At 40.7% G+C, this 23,303-nt stretch overlaps 1 protein-coding gene across 1 annotated transcript in view; it reads right to left on the bottom strand.

Annotated features, from left to right (window-relative positions):
- The window catches only part of CEP57 (centrosomal protein 57), a 97,243-nt gene that overhangs the window by 63,675 nt on the left and 10,265 nt on the right, over nt 1–23,303 (bottom strand). Inside the window, exons 3-5 of the mRNA XM_029602375.1 lie at nt 13,203–13,382; nt 12,779–12,900; nt 1,527–1,643 (exon numbers count right to left, since the gene is read on the bottom strand). Of these exons, the coding sequence (XP_029458235.1) occupies nt 1,527–1,643; nt 12,779–12,900; nt 13,203–13,382 (419 nt within the window). The remainder of the gene's footprint in view (nt 1–1,526; nt 1,644–12,778; nt 12,901–13,202; nt 13,383–23,303) is intronic.

The following is a 23,303-nucleotide window of genomic DNA, read 5'->3' as shown; positions in this document are numbered from 1 at the left end:
CTCCTGTCCAAAAAGAGGCGCTAGGGACGCGCTAGTGTCTCCAGCGCCTCTTTTTACCGTGGGCCCTAATTTAAATATTTTGTTTTACTGTATTGCGCGCACAGGACACTGGCCTGTGCACGTGCCGGGAGAGCGGCCTGAAAGTGATTATTTTAACACTAGGAATTTTATGTTATTTTAACATAGAAGTTACATGTTGCTCACATATGCTTTGGAGTGGGGAGGGGTAAGGGTCCTATCAGACTGAGAGTCACATCTCCCGGTGGCAAACTGGATCTGTGAATGGGTGTAGGCAGATCATGCTATTGGGTTCAGGGATAGAAATGTTTTGGGACTAGAGAGAGGGAAGGGGGTATCAGTAGGTATGAAGTATGAAGATTCCATGTTGTAAATATGGGAGGGAAAACAAATAGTCTACAGGGACTGAAGGCTATATTATTGTGGGTGATTATTGAGACTTATCAGTTCACTATCAGATGTGAACTGGCAAAAGAGCTCTCTCAAAACCTTAATTGTATATTTACCCAACTATGGTGAGCCCTTAGAAAGGCAGCAGGGAACAAGCAAAGGGGATCGCTCAATGACCCATCGGATTGCTGCCCACACTTCCCTGCACCTGGGCTGAAAGAGAGACTGACCATGTCCTAGGTATTCACAAGTAGTTGCAGGCCAGTGATAAGGTAATGCCCTTCTCAGCTCCAGATGATCATGCCAGCGGGGAGCCAATCCTGCCACAGCGAGGGTCTGGAAACAATTTCCAAGAAAGCAGACTTCACCGGATGTCTGCTGCATTGGTGAGAAACAGGGGATTCCAATCCTGGCCACTATCAGGGGGTTATAAAGTTAGGCTCTTTAGCGGTTGCATACAAGTCTATGCTAAGTTGATATGATGCTAGAATTAAGGCTGTAATCTGACAAGACCAGATAATAAGCATGTTTGGTAACAAATGTTTGTTTTCCTGATAAGAAGCGTTGTTCCTAATCACTAGGTAACTCAGGAATAAAAGCACTGCTCTCAGACAAAACAGTTTGATAATTCTCTAACTAGGAGGATTGCTTGGTACAGGGAGGCCATGGGGAGTGCGTGAGTTCTGACCCAATTCTCCTTATACTATACCTCTCACCTGCCCATAAAATAAGCACCCAAAGCAATGTGCAATAAAGCTCTAGGCCAATCTGATCCCTCTGGATCAGACTGAACAATGATAAATCTTTATATTTAATACAAAAATTGTACCCTCTTTGCTCACTGGTGCCAAATCCAATCTAAAAGCAGTTTATGAAGGGAGGTTGCTTGGGTTTGCATTGTAGTTAGTTCTAGGGAAGGGAAGACTGCAGTTTTGACACAAAATTAAAACTTTGAAAGTTTTTTTTTTTTTAATTTAAGCTATATGCCATCTTAAACACTATTGCACAGAAGTGTTTAAGATATTCCAAATGTTTCTGAATACAGTGAATTTCTACTTTAACATAAGAACATGACATCAATCTCAAATAAGTAGAAACATTTTAAGAGGATTACTGACCTCTGCTAAGACTTGCATTGCAGTAAGGTTTTGGTATTCTTTTTCCAGCAGATCCAATTTTTCCAGTTTGGACTTTAGCTTTGATTTGTCAAAACACTGGTCCCCTTCTAATGACACCTGCATAAAAAAAAAGCACAGAGAAATAACAATCCAGTGAGAGCACTAGGATTAGAGGATTCACCTTGCTGGTGGCTGAAAGGAATCATTAACTTTTGCTTGGGAAATTTTTTATTTTTTTTTTAAGTATTGGGGCAAAGTAAACTATTGGGGTATATTATTTAGTGTGTTTGTGCTTTTAATAGTCAGTAAGGCAGTAAGGCAGTGAATAAACAGAAGGTAGAGTGTTTGCGCCCTCTTTCGGCAGTTCCTGAGCCAATTGCTCTATAAAACTGTCATTTATAGAGTTCAGTTCCTAGTTAAGGTTTAGGTTGCTATGGGAGTAGGAATGTGTCTAATTAGCATCCTTTAAATCTAATAGTGAATTCATTATATCTCTGGTAGTGGCCTACAGGAGAATGATCAAACTCTCAATAAGGTGTGGGGAATTCGTGAAGTGAAGTTAAGAGACTAATTTTTTTTTTTTTTAAGTGTGAAAGTGGCACCTGCCTATAAATTAAAGAATGAGCTAGGGATGGGAGGATTGGGAAATATAAACACACTAACTTCTGTTTATTAGCTGCCTTACTGACTATTAAAAGCACAAACACACTAAATAATATACCCCAATAGTTTACTTCTCCCCAATTAAAAAAAAAAAAAAAAAAAAAAAAAATAAAATAAAATTTCCCAACCAAAAAAAACCCCAACTTACTGATTCCTTTCAGCCACCAGCAAGGTGAATCCTCTCCTCTCAGTGCTCCTACTCTCCTCCAGCCAGAGGGTGGACCCATTGTAGATCATCCCCGCAAATATAAAGGATTTCAATTGTTCCTCTTAAATATTTCTTATCAAAGAAGTTATGAAGACATACCCTGATATAAAACTTGTATAGCAGAACTTGAATTCTAAGTAAGAGTTCTATATTGAATCACAAACTTCTATGAAAAAAACCCAGACCTGTCGTCCAGCTAGCCCCATAACATGATTTGTAATAAAGTATGGCCTATCACCTATCTCTCTTTTATAAACCTTTTTTTTGTGATATTTTAGGGCTTTCAGTACATCATAGAACAGGCAGATGGTCATGTTAAATCGCAAAAACAAGTATTCCCGCTAATTCACAGCCTTTCACCAGCGTAGGTCTTTACATGGAGAAACTCCACGGAGCACATTTAAAAATTCAGATGTGCAAACTTCCCTATGCACCCAGCAGAGATTCTTATGTCTTTCTGCTGTGCCACAGAAGGCCTTTATATACAAAACATGTAAGCCATATTGACCATCTTTGTTGTAATACACACCACGATCTCAGCTCACAGATGAAATATTTCCAATTATAGCAGGGGATTCAGTCCCCTTTCCCTTCCCACAAGTGCCGCTGCCGCCTGCCCACCCTCCTTCCCTCCCAGGTCTACAGCAGTCTCGCTCCCTCAACCTCCTCTCCCCTAGACACAAATGGAACCCATAATGGCATTAGACTTGTTGTAGCACATAATGGCTGTTGGCTTGTCTCTTAGAAAGCCATGAATAAACAATTACAATATAGTAAACCTCCCATATCAAGAACACCACTAACTGCCAGCACAAACTACAACCCTACCAATGAAAAGGCAACACTGCAAATATTACTTTGGGCTCTAAATCATCAATATACCTTCTATTTAGAAAACAGGACAAGCCAGGCTGCCTAAAATACCTGTAAAATAAAAAAAAAATTAATTATAGATAAAAGTATTGTACAAAAGCTTTTAAAACTACATAGGTCCCTTCTTCAGATGTCATATCAGAGACATTCACATCTAAAGATGAGTCCGATATTGTCTTAACTCATGCACAATATTTTTGGATAATACTTACATAGGTCCAATAAAAGCTTTCACAGCCTGCCAAAAGTACAGTTACTCGACGTGACAATCTGCCATATCAAAACACCATTAACTCCCAGGACTGAAACAGCAATAACCCTACAACCCTACACAGGAAAGAGCAGCACTGCAAACATTACATCAGGTCTTAGAAGACCAATACACCTCCTATTGAAAACGGAATAAAAACAGACTGCCATAGACCCTATACAGAAACTACACAAAGAAAAATCACTTACCTCAATCACACATACAGAACAGACAGATACTTATCAAGGGAAAAATAAGAAACCAAACAAAAAGAAATATAAAAGTAAAACCTTACTAATAAAAAGAATAAATATTTAAAAACTGATTAGTAGAGCATCCGATAATTAAAATCTCAAAAAATGTTTATAAAATTTCCCAAAATACATATGGACGATCACGTGTTTAAACGGATCAAATCATCACCGAGTGAGGACAAGGTAGGGGAGAATTTTTCAGCGTCTCTAAGTCCTGGTGAAGGACCATCACTCCCTCCACAGCCTTTAGCATCAATTTCAGATGGATTTTTGCATCTGGAAGCTGATTCATCAGCCTCAGGAAACACAAAGATAAGTAACCAATTATTAGTATTGGATAAAGGATATATTGAAAGGGAAATGAAAAGGCCTGAACAATGGCCTATCAATCCCCCTGAAAATATAACTTTGCAAGATATATGGAAATTGATGTCAAATGTTAATAATAATAATGTCATGCAACTGAATGATTCATTGTCAGCTGTGGTAAATACTAATAAAATACAGGTAGAAGAAGAGCAAATAAAGGAAGTAGCTATTCTGAAAGAAGAAATGGGAAAAATTACATCTAAGATTAAACTGCTAGAAAATACTGAATCTGCTCATATTCGAGATAGCTTGTTCATTCATAGAGAGTTAGAGAAAATAGAGAATATAATGAGATATAAAAATTTGCGAATGATTAATTTCCCACAAACTAGACTTTTATCACCAATTGAAATGTTTAGAAAATATTTAAGGGAGATTATGCAATATGAAGAGAGAGAGATACCAGTAGTCTCAAAAATTTTTTATTTTTCAAAACAAATGAAAGAAAAGGAAGAGGAAAATTCTGTGACTTCAAGTGTGGGAGACTCGACCTTCCTAGAAGAGTCCATAGATATCATTCATAGGCGAGCCACTTTATTTGTTTCTTTCCAGTTGGAAGCTGACAAGGATAGAGTGTTTAGGGATTTTCTTAAACACAAAGACCTAAATTTCTGTGGTCAGAGAATCTTAAAATTTTCCCGATATCTCACGAGCCACTCAGGCAAAAAGGAGACATTTCCTCTCCTTGAAGGTTAAACTGCTTGCTCTAGGAGCAAGCTTCTTTTTAAAGTATCCGTGTTTGTGTTTAGTAACCTATCAAGGTAATAAATATAGTTAGAGACATTCATGTTGGATAAAGAAGTAGTAAGAGGTAGTATTGATGATCAATAGAATTCCATTGTCTCTCTCTCCTTTCAAAAGGTTTAATTTTATTTGATCATTATAAAGATGTAGTTCCCCCATTTTATAGGTTATGTAATGGAGAGGTAGATGATTATGGTAATTATTATTTTGTTAAATAACTATGTCTGTATTACTTTCTGATATTTTAGTTTGAAAAATTTTTAAATGAAAATTCAATAAAGAAATAAAATTAAAAAAAAATAAAAATAAAATTTTCCAGAATACCAATATAAGATTTAAAAACAGCAAACATCAAATATCATCCAATAATAAAACTAATAAGGATTTTAAAAATCTCCAGCTCTTCATAATGGGGAAGTTTAGATTTCCAGCTGCTCTGAGATTGTTGTGGATTGGGGGAGGGGTAACTGTACAAACTTTATTTTCTCACACCAGCTCTCCCCCACCAACTCACACTGGCTCTCATTCCCCGCACCCACCCACAGATACACATAGATAGTCATCCCCCCCCCCCCCCCCCCACAGGCTCTCATCCAGCCACACACACACACTCAGGTGCTCATCTCCCCACACACACACACATATAGGCTCTCAAACCCCACCCCTACAGCCTCTCATACACACACACCCTCTCACCCACACATACATAGAATCTCACCCACCCACAAACACACACCCAGGCTCTCACTCACCCACACCCATACAGAGGCAGTCACACATACACCCCCAACCCCACGCACAGCATCTCACCCAACCACACACACACAGGAGCTCACCCATAGGGCCTAGGCCTCTTCTTTAGCTGCCCAACAGGATGGGGTCTAGTGGTACTAGATCCTTCTTCTCCCTTCTGCTGCCAGTGGGATGAAGTCTACCGCATCCTCTCTTTTGTCAGCCACCACGGGTCAGGCTCCGCAGCAGACTGCAGCGTTGTCAGGCAGGCATCGGTGAAGGTCAGGGTATGTGCGATGCCACTGATCAGACTGGACAGGGGTTTGATGTATCCCTGCCCAATGTGATTTATTACATTGAGTGGCACTTACCACTTCGTAGTGACACAATCCCTTGAAGGCCCCCATCGCACGCCACTGTTCAGGACCTGTGGCAGAACTGATAAAACACTCTTTTTTCTCAGGGCCACTGAGTGTTAACGAGTCTCTTCAATTGTATAGTGTTCCATTCCAGTAGCGATTATAATAGTTTCTGCTTGAAATTCTGAATTTGTTCATTTCTTGACAGAAATAAGGTCTGGACTTCATGCTTTATTCCGAGTTTATCAGGCTACAGTACCGCAAAATAAATCTTCGCTTTTGAGAGTATAATAAATCATCAGACAAGGTAGCTTAAAGGAGTTCCACAGAGCTCACTCTCTCCAAGTTCGTTTGCTTCCATCACTGGAAGTCCCCAGAGGGAATTCATTTTGAACTTGACCTGGAGTATGTGCTTGTTCAGGCTTCTTAAATCCAGAATGGGTCTCAGTCCACCAGATTTCTTGGGGAAGAGGAAATAGCGGGGGTATAACCCTTGGCCATATAGGATTGGAAGGAATTGATTCTATCACCTGTTGATCAAGGAATGACTGCACCTCCAGGAGGAGTTGCGTCAAGTGAGATGGATCTGGATTGAAGTCTGAATGACGAGGGAGTATGAGAAGCCGGGAGGAGTGACGCGGTATCTAGCCCAGGAGTGGGCAATTCTGGTCCTCAAAAGCCACAAACAAGTTGGGTTTTCAGGATATCCCTAATGAATATGCATGAAAATAATTTGCATATGGCTGTCGCTTCTTGCGACCTTGGGCAAGTCACTTCACCCTCCATTGCCTCAGGTACAAAATTTAGATTGTGAGCCCTCTGGACACAGAGAAATATCTATAGTACCTGAATGTAATCTGCTTTAAAGTATCTATAAAGCAGAATATAAATCAAATACATATATAAATAAAATGCTGAATTTGAAGGGTGACTGAAAAAACACACTTTGGCCAGTTTTGGGCTGGACTCGAGTGGAATTTTGCTGATAGCGTTCACATTGTCTGACGAGACGGATGTTGCTGGATCACCTGATAATGAGGTAATTACTGGCAGAAGCATCTCTGGAAGCATAGCTTTTTATAAGTGTAACAAGGATACCATGCAGGTTTGTTATGATCCAGTGGAGAAGGACTGGCCACTACATATTGTTCCTTAATTTGCACCACTGTTTCTCATCTATGATTGATTTTCCCACATTCTCATTTGTAATGAGAACAAAGGATTTAATAGATCGAAGAGCTGCTGGCTCTGCTGATGTTTCCAGAATTTAGAAGAGACCCATAATATTTGTGCGAGGATCTTTAGCCTTACAAACATTTATTGCTAGGGCTTTTCCCAACTTGTCCAAAAATTGATTAGGAAGGGCCTTCCAGGAGAGATGAGTCTTCTGGAAGCTCTGGAGTGTGGGGGCGCGGGGTGGGGTTTAAAACCTAGAGGTGAGGGAATGCTAATTCAAGATTCTAGTGATGAAGGTGACAACAGGCAGGGTTCTTAGTCATCTCAGAGGGGACTAGGGCATCACATCTGAGTGCCTAGAGTCTGCTGCAAGAGAAGGTTGCAGACTAGAATTTCCATGTGGGGATATTCTGATGGTGCATAACTGAACTAGAGATAGCAGGTCTCCCTCTCATAAGAGTACAATTGAAATCCTGGAGAGAAGTTGGATGGTATTCTTTTCCCTTAGTCACCAAAGAGATAAAGAAATCCATCACTAACTCCATTAATTGGTCAACTGACAGACATGCTCTCTGACTTGGCGTGGGTGGTGGAACATCCTCCTCTGAAACTAAAGGTAACACCTTCTGGGTTCTGTAAAAATTTGAGATAAAGGTTGGTTGGAAATTAGAGGCACTGGACCACCAATGAGATCTGTTTCTAGACACAGACCTTGCATAATAAAAACTTTTTAAAATATATCCGAAGCAAGAAACCTGTGAGGGAGTCGGTTGGACCATTAGATGACAAAGGGGTTAAAGGTGCTCTTAGGGAAGATAAGGCCATTGCAGAAAGACTAAATGAATTCTTTTCTTCCGTGTTTACTAATGAGGATGTTGGGGAGATACCAGTTCTGGAGATGGTTTTCAGGGGTGATGGGTCAGACGAACTGAATGAAATCACTGTGAACCTGGAAGATGTAGTAGGCCAGATTGACAAACTAAAGAGTAGCAAATCATCTGGACCGGATGGTATGCATCCTAGGGTACTGAAGGAAAGCAAAAATGAAATTTCTGATCTATTAGTCAAAATTTGTAACCTATCATTAAAATCATCCATTGTACCTGAAGACTGGAGGGTGGCCGATGTAACCCCAATATTTAAAAAAGGCTCCAGGGGTGATCCGGGTAATTATAAACCAGTGAGCCTGACTTCAGTGCCGGGAAAAATAGTGGAAACTATTCTAAAGATCAAAATTGTAGAGCATATAGAAAGACATGGTTTAATGGAACACAGTCAACATGGATTTACCCAAGGGAAGTCTTGCCTAACAAATCTGCTTCATTTTTTTGAAGGGGTTAATAAACATGTGGATAAAGGTGAACCGGTAGATGTAGTGTATTTGGATTTTCAGAAGGCGTTTGACAAAGTCCATCATGAGAGGCTTCTAAGAAAACTAAAAAAAGTCATGGAATAGGAGGAGATGTCCTTTCGTGGATTACAAGACAGGAAACAAAGCGTAGGATTAAATGGTCAATTTTTTCAGTGGAAAAGGGTAAACAGTGGAGTGCCCCAGGGATCTGTACTTGGACTGGTGCTTTTCAATATAGGGAAAAATAACCCTTGCTGTACATACACGATGTTAGGTTCCATATTAGGAACTACCACCCAGGAAAAAGATCTAGGCATCATAGTGGATAATACACGATATTAGGTTCCATATAAAGTATCTACAGCAAGGGTTATTTTTCCCTATGTGCAACACCTTGCACTTGTCCACATTAAATTTCATCTGCCATTTGGATGCCCAGTCTTCCAGTCTTGCAAGGTCCTCCTGTAATTTATCACAATCCACTTGTGATTTAACTACTCTGAATAATTTTGTATCGTCTGCAAATTTGATAACCCTTGCTGTAGATTCACGATGTTAATTCCTAATATGGAACCTACCACCCAGGAAAAAGATCTAGGCATCATAGTGGATAATACTTTAAAATTGTCGGCTCAGTGTGCGGCAGCAGTCAAAAAAGCAAACAGAATGTTAGGAATTATTAAGGAAGGGAATGGTTAATAAAACTGAAAATGTCATAATGCCTCTGTATTGCACCTTGAATACTGTGTACAATTCTGGTCACTGCATCTCAAAAAAAAAAAATATATATATATATATAGTTGCGATGGAGAAGGCACAGAGAAGGGCAACCAAAATGATAAAGGGGATGGAACAGCTCCCCTATGAGGAAAGGCTGAAGAGGTTAGGGCTGTCCAGCTTGGAGAAGAGACGGCTGAGGGGGGATATGATAGAGGTCTTTAAGATCATGAGAGGTCTTGAATGAGTAGATGTGAATCGGTTATTTACACTTTCGAATAATAGAAGGACTAGGGGGCATTCCATGAAGTTAGCAAGTAGCACATTTAAGATTAATCGGAGAATATTCTTTCACTCAACGCACAATAAAGCTCTGGGATTTGTTGGCAGAGGATGTGGTTAGTGCAGTCAGCGTAGCTGGGTTCAAAAAAGGTTTGGATAAGTTCTTGGAGGAGAAGTCCATTAACGGCTATTAATCAAGTTTATTTAGGGAATAGCCACTGCTATTAATTGCATCAGTAGCATGGGATCTTCTTGGTGCTTGGGTAATTGCCAGGTTCTTGTAGCTTGGTTTGGCCTCTGCTGGAAACAGGATGCTGGGCTTGATGGACCCTTGGTCTGACCCAGCATGGCAATTTCTTATGTTCTTATGACTATTCTGGTGACTGGTGGTAGAAGAGAGATCCAATAAACTGACTTGTTTGAGCCCCATACAAGTAGGTAGAGAGAGTTGCAGCCCAGTAAGTTGATACTTCTGGTCATAAGGGCATTGAGAAACGATGGGTGGATGACATGCGTTGATTATGCTGGGTGCCAATGGATTCAATGGCACTCCATGTGACAACGGTGCTAATGTAGCTCTGTGCCTTAACAAAGGGTCAATGGTGTTGATGCACTTGATCATCTATGCTTTTTTGATGCAGAGTGCTTCAAGTGCAGAATATTCAGAACTACATCTCTTCTTTTTTGATGCATGCCGGCTGCATCTACTCGATACTAAGGATTCGACCTGTTACTCCAATGGGGGAGATAATTTGGAGAAGCTCCTGCTCAGTTCCCTTCCTGGTCAGGCAGATGAAATTGTGCTTCGGAAGGATAGACCATGACTTCTCTGAACCTTTTGCAGTTCCTTCGTTTTGTTGGCTCTTGTCTTCTGTGTACGTAGGGACATCTGGCCACAGTTATAACAATTAGCCTGGTCATAGTCAGGACCCAGGCAAAGGTAACAAGGCTCAAGTCAATCTGTAATTGCCATTCTTCTGCTATAAATATAGTCCTTACAACCAATTACTGTGGCCACCTTCTTTCCTGACATTGTGAGGAAAAAAAAAATCTTTTCCTCTGATTTTTTTTTCTAGGTAGCATGAAAGGAGCTATTTGGGGGATGCTAAATCAGCAAGGTAACTTTTTAGATAGAAAAAATATGAGCGAGCAAGATTCATGTCAATGCTGTTGCTCAGATGAAAAAAATGAGAAGGGGCTCATGAGGCAATGCCCAATTGGGATTTCTCACATTTGCTCAACACAACAAAAGCATCACCACAAGTTGATAAACAGGCCCCTATCCAAGGCCTGCAATCTTTGAACCATCACAAACAAAAAATAAATCCAGAACTAGTAGCTGATGAAATCTAACAAGCATTCTTATCAGAAGAGTGGCTATTATGTATCTTAGAAGTATTTGTAGTTACACATCAGATAGAATTAGGCTTGGTTTGGTCAAAAATATGAGGCCTTTTGGTAATTTCAGGCAAGACTAAAGTATAAATACAGCTGCATTGTAGGTAACTAGCTTGGCTAAATTATCTTCAACTAGAAAAGGTTTATAATAAAAATGTAAATGTTATGTTTTTGCGACTCACGGGGCCCTCACTTCCAGTGTAGCCCAGGCCTTCCTCTACCGCCAAGAGCCACCAACACAGGCCTCCACCTCTTCATGGTGCAAATGCTGCCATCTGGCTCCTGGCCCCCTCCTTTCCCTAGGCACACACCCATTGGCCAAACTTAAAGGGTCCTCAGCGGGAACCAGGCCATGGTGCCCTTGGATGATGCCATCCACTTCAGCCCTTATAAGGGCCTTTCAGCTCCTCAGATGCTGCCTCAGCAACAGGTTGTCTACCTAGCGCTGGTAGTGTGAGTTGCTGCTTTCCTGCCTCGTCCTCGTCTGCCCAGTCGGATTGACCTTGGTACCGATCTTAGCCTGGACTCTCGTTCCTCCAGTCTATCACCTGCCTCAGAACATAGCCTGCTCATGGATCTTCAGTTCTACCTACGACCCAGAGACTGCCACCTAAGCCTGCTGACCCCTGGAACCCAAGGGCTCAACCCGAGGGAAAAGAGGCTGGTATAGGTGACACTCCAGAGCAGTCTTTACACTGGTCTGTTCCGCCAGCTGGAATGAGGTGACACAATCTACACCTCCCTGTAGATTGCATCAACCTCACCCCAACAAAAGGGTCCACAGGACTAACATTTAACAGCAAGTAAACCTTAAGCAACATTATATACAGCAAAGAAAGGTTCAGAAAGAATCAATCAGAATATAGCCAAACGTAACAGGGTGTGATTGTGATGTCAAAATGAATAAAACATGGCTCCTGAGAACAGAATGCAAGGGAAGACAAATAGGTGAAAGGGGACATCAAAATAAATAAATAAATAAAATCTGCCAACAACTGGGAATCAGGACTAGAAGAGCAGCAGCATCAGACTGGCCATCTACATTGCTTCTGCTGTCGTACGAGTTAAGGAGTCGATGAGGAAAGGATAATTTTTCCTTTTTGGGTTCTGAAAGCTATTTGGGTCTAGTGTTTATGGGTAGATAGAATAAATATATGCACAATGGTTATTGTACTTGTTGGTTTATTGTCTGAAAGCATTCTGCTGGTAATGAAACAGGATCCCTAAGCTCCACCAATAAAAAAGATTGGTATTGATAACATGCTCAAGCAGGCCTCATATCTGTTATGGCCTGCTTCCATGCAATAATAGCAGAGACTGAGAGTTCATGAGGTATATTTTGTGACCACATCAAGAACAGTTCTTTAAAATTGCTGGCTTGCTCTCATACTAAGTCATCTGTAAAAATAGATGGCAGGAAAGACATTTTAAGTAAAAAACAAAAACAAAAAACCAACCAACCAACCCATAAAAAGGAATATAGTGTATTTCAATGAAGTTAGGCTGAACAGATATGTGGCACTGTCAACACACAAAGCAGCAGCTCAGGTGAAAAAGAATTTTAATATAATAAAAGTACTTAGACTTAAGGAAAAATAAAATTTTTCTTCCCAAAAGAACTGCTGAAGATGAAGGTCTGGAGAAGCTCCTCTTAAATCGGAAAGCAGCTCTAAGAAAAAGTACACCACATGTGAAAAAGCGCCTCTTATTCTGTACACGACAGATCAGGTGACCCATCATTGAGTCTATGAGAAATGCTCATCTTCGGAGAAAGGTTACTTCTCATATATATGAGCCTTGTAAAGATAAAGAACATGGAAAGTGAATGTCAAACTCTTCGTGTGTCAGTTGAAAACTGGATTTAACTAAAATGTACCTGTTTCTCTAGCACCGATGTTCTCTCATTTTCAGCATTCTGTACCATTTTCCGCATGCACTCTAGCTGCTTTTCTAAAAGACTGCAGCGAGACTCAGCAGTTGCCAGCTGGGAGGCTAATTCTGAAAATGGTACAAAAAAAAAAGGTCTTTACAACTTAGTAGATTAAGGAACTGTGTGAGATTCTGACTGTGATAAACTTACAATGACATTTGCTTCCATCTATGCAATGCTACTTTTAAAAGGAAAAAAAAAATCACTCTTTCAGACACTTAGCACGGTGCATCAATGCTGAAGACTCAGCTGGTGCATTATTTGAAATAAAGTGCACATCTGAATTTGGATATACAGCCAAGTCACTAATTACCCAAAAGTGATCATCTGTTTCTATCTTACAGTAACACATGCACACACAGAAATATACCTTTGTTGAGTTTTGCGGCCTCAACTGTTGAACCCTCTCTGTTCTTCACTTGATTTTCAATCACTTTTTTGTATTCAGATGTCTCCTTGGACAAGCTTTTCAAGTTTGCCTCTGCCTCAGTTCGCTCCAGTTCTAACTTACGGATCTTTTCTTGTAGATTCTTCAGAGCTGAAAATATTGCTGCCAGATGACAAAACATTCAATCTTTTCTATTAAAACAGCATCAGCAGGCACCATCTCACAAACAATTCGATTCTATCTATTGTAACCACAAAGTGGTTCTTAAGGATCCTCAGTTTTATCCTTTTACACTTGAGACTAAAAACGATCCATTACTTACATTTTATACTGGATGTGCCTTTGATAATCATGGCTATGTGGCTCAGAGCCAGGAAGACAGTGCGCCAATTATTTCTAATTAAAATGTTTTTCCTGCACAAGCTGTGAACGATTCTACAAAACGTCAAATACTATGAGAATCACCATTTGTTAAAAAACAAAAAAGAGACAAACTATAAAAAGCACCAGTACTAGTCCAATCCCTAAAAATATTCTTTTTTTTTTGTTAACTTTCTTTCTCTGTGGATCTTATTTCTAAGATGCCACTATCATTTTACTTTATATTCGTAAACATTTTCATAAGACGTGTGCAATTTTGTGGTCCCATCCCCATTTCTACATCCATGTGTACTTTTTAGTAGTTGATGTATGTGCTATTGTAAAAGGACAAGGTTGTGTTTCCGTTGATAATTCTGAATTAGTAATGGATTTGGTCTACTTGGTGGTAACAACTGGTAAACTGGCTCACATCCCTAGGAGAAATTGCAGGGGTTTCTTGTGGTTTGCTCTGGTTCTTCTTATAGGTGTGATAGCAGTGTGTATGTGTTTGCCTTCCTGTTTATTGTTTATGGGCCTGGACAGCGTCTCCTATCACCTTGAGTGCAGTTAACATTTAGAGGTCAGGTATGACACAGAACCTCTATGCTTCCCGCGATACAGCGGCTTCCCTGAAAAGGGACCTCCTCAGGATGAGTCATTTTGACAATGACGGGTAAGATCAGAGTATGCCCTCTGACAATCTAAGACAGTCACATGGCCCTGATGGTAATGTTGATGGTGATGATTGTCCCCAATCATCAAGAGGGAAATGAAGAATTAGGTTAAATTATTGCTTTAAGAAAACTGCCTTATGTTGACTAGTAACGGGAATAAAAAGGCCTGAAGAGGGAAAAATGTAATTATCAGCCCAAGGCTGAGAATGGCAAGTGAGTGCAGAGTGAATTCCTGATAAGAAAGGTGCCAAGAAAGTTACAAGAAACAAAGGAAGTACCGAGTAAGCAGAATGTGTGATGTTTGAGAGGCGCATGAAGGAAAATTACCAGCAAACGTAGGGGATGAGTGAGGGGAGGGGTAAGCATACACGAGCCATGTTTAACAGTATAAAAATCTAAGGCAAATTTAAAACGTTGAGTAAATTGGCAATGCTCACGAAACAGTATATTCTGTAAGATGGGCTCCTTTAGTCCCATAAGGAAACACAACCTTGTCCTTTTACAATAGCACATACTCACTTTAACATGCTATACTCATTTTATGGATCAGTGCAACACCAACATAAGGTTCTGAGGAGGTCCCAGCACAACAGCAACTCAAATTACTCAGGGGAGATTTAGTAGTTTAAAAAAAAAAATAAAAAAGCACTGTAAAAGAGGGGCAGCTTAGGTCACAGCACTTACCTAGCACCCATGTTTCAAAAGGCCCTGCACAAGAATAATAATGGCCTTCCTAGATTCCAAGTCTATGGGACACTGCCTTTTAAAATAAAGGGCTCTATAATTCTCATCCACCCCAAACTCCATGCAAGCAAAAGACTGCCTCTGACTTTAAATACATGACTTCCTGAACTGAATACAAATCAGAACAAAAGTGAGGATACTGATTATTTTACAGCCAAAATCATTTTTTATTCATTTTGACAGAAGTGCCTCTCTCCAACTCCAACTATTTAGCTGGATAAATCTGATTTGTCTGGCTAAGTAGCTGCCGCTGAATATCTGGCTATACTACTTGGCTGGATAAGTCATTTATCAGACTAAACAGCCTATAACTGGGTGGAGCTACCTATCCGGCTAACTTAGCCGGATAGGTATCAATATTCAGCATTACCTGATTAAGTTATCAATGGCTCATAGCAAGTCTAAAGTTAGCCGGATAAGCTTATCTGGTAATTTTAATATTTATCCAGGTATATTCAGCAGCACTACTAATGCCTCTGAATATCCCGTGCAAGTCATCCTACGACAAGTCTTATTCAGTTAACTTACATAGCTGGAAATATTTTAATATTGGCCCGTTGTACTTTCTCAGCTGGGCACCCAGCACCACCACCATCTATTGCAAATGCATCTCCATTCTAGTGAGGCTGTGTCTCACTTGATTCCACAGCATCCATTGCCTCTCTGAACAGACATTTTCAAGCCGATACAGTATAGTGCGCTCCAGCGGAGCGCACTGTTAACCCGCGTTTGAACGAGCTAGCTTTACCCCTTATTCAGTAAGGGAAAACGCGCGTCGAACCCCCCCCAAAACTAATAGCGCTCGCAACATGCAAATGCATGTTTATGGCCCTATTAGTTATTCCCGCACGATTCACTAAGTAAAATGTGCAGCCAAGCCGTACATTTTACTTTCAGAAATTAGCGCCTACCTTAATGGTAGGCGCTAATTTCTTTGGGCATCAGGAAAGTGCACAGTAAAGCAATAAAAACTGCTTTTCTGTGCACCCTCCGACTTAATATCATGGCGATATTAAGTCAGAGGTCCCAAAAGTTACAAATCATTAAAAAAAAAAAAAAAATTTAAAATCAGACCGCGGCTTGAAAACCGGACGCTCAATTTTGCCGGCGTCCAGTTTCCGAACCCTTGGCTGTCAGCGGGTTTGAGAACAGACGCCGGCAAAATTGAGTGTCAGCTGTCAAACTCCCTGACAGCCGCCACTCCTGTCAAAAAAGAGGAGCTAGGGACGCACTAGTGTCCCTAGCGCCTCTTCTTACCATGGGCCCTAATTTGAATAATTTTTTTTTCTGAATCGCGCACACAGGAGAGTGGCTTGTGTGCGCGCTCGCCCGCTCTCCCGCGATTTTTACTGTTGTTATCGGCCTGTTTGTTTGCTAAAGGGAGGATCTCTGAACAGGGATGCAATTGGATATTTAAAACATACAGTTGTATGCAAAATTTTAGGCACCCCTGGTCAAACTACATGTTTCAATTAATTTCTATGTGAACAGAAGCTACACTTCACTACAAAATTCATCAATTAAAATATCAGATTTTGTTTTGCATACTTTAGATAATGACTTGTGATGACTTGTAGAATGTTTCCTTTTGACAACTGTCCCATACAGATCAATGTTGTGTAAGCAACTCTGTACTTGGGACAAGTACTTCAGTGTCAGATAAACTTTGAAGTAAATCGTTTGCAGTAATCTGTGGGCTCCAATTTGCAGATCTGACTAGTAAATGAGCAGTTTTATCAAAGATTTTTCTTGGTTTTCCAGATCTTGCCTTGATTTCAACAGTTACGAGAATTTAAATTACTAGTCAGAAGCATTTATCCTGCTTTGTAAGAGTGAATTATCTTAATTTTCAAATGCTCAGACAGTTGTTGCTTAAAGGAGCCCCTGATTGTTGAAAGTAGATAATCACAACCTGAGAGGTCAAAATATCTGTTCAACTGTGGAACAGACTTTATCTGACTAACTGAAGGCCTAATGAGTCAATCAACTTTTTGGACCTTGATTAAAAAAAATTGTAAAGTAGTAATGAATCAACTGAAGGGGGTCCAAACTTCTGCACATACCACATTCACTGTTTTATTTCTTTCAAATCAGTTCATCAAGAAATAAATAGTAATTTTGCATTAAGAATTACAAAAAAGATGTTGTGTTTAACTTTGTGCTTCCCATGAACTGTGTTTATACTGTTTTGAAGCATTTGGATTTGACAGCTCCCTGCGAGCTCCCCCCAATCCAGAGTGTTTGATGCTGTCCCAGTGGGATCTCCCATACAATTATCTTTGTAACAGACCTCGATGTTCTTCCAGCAATGTTTCATAGCATCAGCATGTTGGAGACTTACCTTGTTTTATAAATAGGCTTCTGATTTTAGGTGTTTATAACTTTAGATGTTTATTTTTCAGCTAATTGGGTTTTTTTTATATTATTTTTATTGAATTTTTCCAGAAACATACAAAATATAGCAACATCAAACAATTTTTCATTGCACTCTAACTCCTATGGTAACAGCAATTTTACATGAATAGAAAAGGGTAACTGGAGTCAACGAGGTTGTAGGCCTAGAATGAACAGTGTAAAACACAATTGTAACTAATAGCATCATCCAGGAGATAAACCAACAGGATTCAGAACTTACATTATATATGTTGTATGGTCCCTGACAACCCCCCTCCCCTTTCCCCCCCCAGGCTTGTGCATAGTAACCGGCTATCCGACAGTGAATTGTATGAATGAACAGCAATAGTTTATAACCATGTCTAGGAACACAAACATAATAGATCCGTAATTATGAGCGTAACCAGAAGTGTGAGCAGGTGAGCATTGAAGGGCACAAATTGAATCATATGAGAACGTCCCCTTTTTCACAGAGTGTGGGTTACGGGTTGAAGATATGCCAAGTACGGAGCCCAAATCGGATCTTCCCTTATCCCTGAAGTGGTGCTTTGGTGCTGTATAAAGTACATCTCGTATGCGCAAAGAGTCAACATTTGCTGAAACCATTGGTCTATATTAGGCGCTGCCGTGTCTAGCCATTTGGTGAGAATAGCTGCCTTATCAAGAAACCTCGCTAAGCTAGCCTTTTTTTGGCATTTGGTAAAGGGGACCCGAACAACCATAGGTGGGGATCCAAGGGAATGACACAGTGCCAAAGAGAGGCACAAAACTGCAGCACGTCCCGCCAGAACTTTTGTATATTGGGGCAATCCCAGAACACATGGTAATAAGAGCCTGGCATTTGTCCACACTTTCTACAGTCTGGGGATTCGGTGAGACCAAAGCGGAAAGCTTGTTCAGGTGTAATGTCCCCCTGCCATAAGAATTTAAATTGGGTTTCTCGTAAGTCTTCGTTGACCGTCAGTAACGGTATTTTAGAGAAAGCCTTTAAAAAATCCTGATGATACGGCAAGGTGAATGCTGACCAGAGGTTCCATTTCGTAAAGAGGGCCAACAACGGTTTATGGTCGCAACCTGTGGTCCTCAACCCAACATAATATGTGGAAACAGTTGGGGGGGGGGGGGGGGGGTTGTTTCTTAATAGTCCCGGCAAAGAGGTCCGTAAGTGATCTAGTTCTTTGAGTGTCTTGCCAGCGTGTAGTGTGTTGCTGCATAAAGTGTCTAATTTGCAAAAGGGCGTAGAAGTCTTCCCGAGGTATTGATTATTGGAGCTGGAGATCAGAGAAGGTGGATTAATTGGTGAAGCCAAAGGCCCATCCTATTTTTCAGCTAATTAAGGTACTTTGGGGTACCAAAAATCGGTGTTCAGTGTTTCTGTGGCGCATGCACTATTGTTGGGTATCTTTTCCAGTTGAATCAAATATGTACATTTGGGCAGCTGAGGAATCGTAAGCAAGGAAAATGCACAAAAACAAAGCGGAAGATCCAGGGTAAGCAAAGGAGGGGGGTGAAAGAGTACATGGGGAACTGGTGTTTTTTCTGGTGTGGAGACGTAACCTAGTGGCCAAAACTGTGGGCTGCGAACCAGGGTTCAAATCCCACTGCTTCTTGAGCAAAGTTGCTTCACCCTCCAAACATACGAGTCCACTGGAGATGTATGTAATATGCTTCGAAGCGCCTGAAAAGCAGAATTTAAATAAATAAAATAGTGTTTTATCTAATAAACTTTTGATAGTTTGGCATCAGAAGCCCTATTTATAAACTGCACAGCTCCTGTTGCACAGCTTATAAAATGCAGGTGTGTATGTGCTGAGTTACACACCGTACTGAAAAGTACTCTCAAAATGCAGCACATTTGTTAGAGCCAACTTTTTGTAACAAATTTTAATCGGCTCTCTTGCTGTCTCTTTGGAGCACTAATTAATGATGAAACTGTCTATGGCATCTTGTTTAACTTACTTATGACTGGCATGGCGGAACATTCTATAACTGCAAATGAATACAAGCAGAAGTGCAATCAAAGTTCACCAAATAAAATACCTGGAAGTTTACTAAACAAGAAGCATTTGTAAAGATTTTATTGAATATGCTGTTCTATACACTCTGCATCCACAGGAACCCCTTCGACCCCCAGCAATGAGTGCAGAGCAGAACTAAGGCATTACCCTGTACAACTCGCCATACAAAAAAAAAATATTCTGGTTCTGATGACATCCCAGAAAAAGCAAAACAAACCCCCTTTACTATCAGGCACAATAGCCCTCCTTATGAAGAGACAATAATATACCATCAACGCATGTCCTATTGAGAAAATACAACAAAGACTGAATCAAATGCCCACATGCTAGTAAAATACCTCACTTCGGTCACATACATACAACCGATCTTCACCAAGTACAGAAAGACCACAAATTATAAATATGGACAAGCTGGAATGGAAAACCAAAATAGCCACTCTGCATGCAGTGCAAACCTGGAGAAATGGAAAGAGAAATATGGCATCTAACATAATCCCAGGATCTACAATAATGTACACAAACTAATCCGCACAAAGTTACACTCGTATGATGGAACACACACAAACAGTTAGAACCCTATCTATGAAAAGGCAACTCTACAAATATTAAACCAGGCCCTAAGCATTAATACACCTTTTATTAGGAAAACAGAACAAGCCAAGCTGCTATATAGATCCCCACAAAGAAATAAATTGTAAAATTATACTAATAAATGTTTCAAAACAGCTGATGAACAGAACATCCAACAATTAAAAACTCATAAAAATTATTAAAATTTTCCAAATACTAATAGAATATTTCAAAACAGCAGATATCACATAATATCCAATAATTAAAATGGCAGTCAATCAAGAAAAATAAACTTAAAAAGCCATCTTTACTTACCCCCCAGCAACTCTCCTACTCCTTTCCCTTGCAGGCTAAAATACATGCGCCAGAAGCAGCAGTGGCTGCTGAAGCTCTGTCCTCACGGTCCTCTTTCTTAGGGCCCACAACCAGTCTCTCATACACACACACACCCACCCAAATTAGACCCCCATGATCAGCCTCTCTCTCTTACACACCAGTCACCTCCCTGACCAGTCTCTGTCTCAAATCACACACACATGCTCTCTCACTCAGACACATACTATCATTTATTTTATTTATTTAAAACATTTTATATACCGACTTTCACAGACAAAGTCTGACCAAGACGGTTCACAACTTCAAAATATAAAAAAACTAAAAGAGATAACTAAATAAAAAAACTGCATAACAAAAACAAAATCAATAAATATAAATAAAATAAGTAAAGTAATAGATAGAAAAAAGTACAATGTATAATTATAATCCCTAATTCTTTAACATACCTATACTAAGTTTATAACTAAAACAAGAAAAGTCAGAAAAAATATAAGAAACCAGAGACCAGTGTTATCACATGGTTAATAAAAAACAAACTATTAGCTCTATGTATAATATACATCCACTAATATTATAACGGTCTTTGAGGAAATATAAGCAAGTTTGCTTACCGTAAACGATGTTTCCGTAGATAGCAGGATGAATTAGCCGTGCTGTCATGGGATCTGTCAATCAGGCCCGGGAGGCGGAGCTTGTCAAAGCAAAGAACAGAGCTTTGCTCTCTGCGGCTGCGTGTGTGTTCCTGCGCAGGAAAGTAACGGAATCTCCTCAGTCTGTGATTAAGCTGTAGTGTAGTCGAAGACTTGGTGACTGCCAGGGAGGAGGGTGGGTCAGCATGGCCAATTCATCCTGCTATCTACGGAAACATCGTTTATGGTAAGCAAACTTGCTTTTTCCCGTCGATAGCAGGGCTGAATTAGCCATGCTGTCATGGGAGTCCAAAGCTCCCGATCACGTCATTTGTGACATATATGGTTGGACGTGATCTTTGACAGTGTGGCAGTCACCGAGGACAGGAGGATAGAGATTGCAGTATTGCTTGCCCTATCTTCGCATCCGTGGCTGCTTGTTGGTCAAGGCAGTAATGGGATGTGAAGGTATGCAGTGATGACCACGTAGCTGCCTTGCAAATGTCTATGGGTTGCACATCCTTCAAGTGTGCTAAGGATGTTGCTACTGCTCTAACTTGATGAGCCTTAGGAGTAGACTGTAAATGTAAATTCTGTTTGTCGTAGCAGAATTTGATGCACTGCGCTATCCAACTGGAGATGGTGCGTTTAGCCACTGGTAATCCAGGTGCCTTTGGGTCAAAGGAGACAAAGAGTTGAGAAACACGGGAGTCCGAGTTCGTTCTTTCTTTGTAATGTGTTAAAGCTCTTTTACAGTCCAGTGTGTGCAGTAGTTTTTCCCTATCATTCGAATGAGGTTTAGGGAAAAAAGTTGGTAATTCCATTGTCTGATTGAGATGGAATGGGGTAACTACTTTCGGTAGGAAGGATGGGTGAGTTCTTAGAACTACCTTCTGTTGATGAAATTGTAAGTATGGAGGATAGTGGACCAAAGCTTGTAACTCACTAACTCTTCGTGCTGATGTTACTGCAACCAGGAATACCACCTTCCAGGTGAGGTATTTAATGTGTGCCGAGTCCATGGGTTCAAAGGGATAAAGCATGAGCTGTTCTAGAACTATGTTGAGGTTCCATGGAACTGGAGGTTTGGATACCGGAGGACGAATGTGTGTTAAGCCCTTCATGAAACGAGTCAGCAATGGGTGATTGGATATAGGAATGTCATTGATTGGTCTATGATAAGTGCCTATGGCGCTGAGGTGAACTCTGATGGATGATGTTGCTAGACCAGCTACATATAGAGTATGAAGATAATCAATGAGCAATTCTGGGGAGCAGTCCAATGGTGGTACATCGTTGGAAGTGCACCAGGCAGAGTAGCGTTTCCATTTGTAGCTATAATTTTTCCTGGTTGAGAGTTTCCTTGACTGTAACAAAATGAATTGTGCTGAAGTGGAAACTCCTTGTTCTGTCAGAAGGAGCCTCTCAATCTCCAAGCTGTCAAGTGTAGAGATGAGTGTAGCGGGTGTATAAGTGTCCCTTGATCTTGGCTGAGAAGATCTTGACGATTCGGTAATAGAATTGGATCTTTGATGGATAGTCGAAGCAGGAAACTGTACCATGGCTGCCTCGGCCAAGCCGGGGCTATGAGTATCAGCTGAGCTTTGTCCGCTATGCACTTCTGAAATGCCCTTGTTATGAGAGGTATGGGAGGAAAGGCATACAGAAGGCCTGTCGTCCACGGAATGAGGAAGGCATCTTGGGCGATCCTGAATTGGCTTGGTCGTATCGAGCAGAAATTGGGAACCTGAGCATTGATCTCTGTTGCAAAGAGATCTATCGAAGGTGTTCCCCACTGCAGAAATATGTCCTGTACTATCTCTGCATTGAGCGTCCATTCGTGTGGATGAAAGATACGGCTTAGTCTGTCCGCTCTTGTGTTTGCAACTCCCGGTAGGTAAGTTGCTTGGAGATGAATGCAATTCTTGTGAGCGTGTTCGAAGATTGTCAGGGTTTCCTTGCAGAGGGACCATGAACCTGACCCTCCTTGTTTGTTGATGTAAAACATTGCTACTTGGTTGTCTGTGTAGATCATGACCCTGCGTCCTTTCAGGTGATCTTGGAAGACTTTCAAGGCATTGCGAATTGCTCTGAGTTCCAATAGATTTATTTGTAGATTCTGTTCTGAGAGTGTCCATAACCCTTGGGTTTCGTAAGTCTCGAGGTGTGCACCCCATCCCTTGCGAGATGCATCTGTGGTTAGGACTGCATTGTGAGATGGGGGGCTGAACAACGCTCCTTTGGAAAGGGTGGAATCCAGGAGCCACCATGTTATATCTTTTTTCATTTCTGCGGTCAGCGATACCTTCTGCGTCAATGGTTGTGAATGCTGTTTCCATTGGCGTTTTAGACCCCATT

The sequence above is a fragment of the Rhinatrema bivittatum genome, chromosome 5 (assembly GCF_901001135.1).
Source record: "Rhinatrema bivittatum chromosome 5, aRhiBiv1.1, whole genome shotgun sequence".
NCBI classification, from domain to species: domain Eukaryota; kingdom Metazoa; phylum Chordata; class Amphibia; order Gymnophiona; family Rhinatrematidae; genus Rhinatrema; species Rhinatrema bivittatum.
This window is presented reverse-complemented; position numbering and strand designations above follow the sequence as displayed.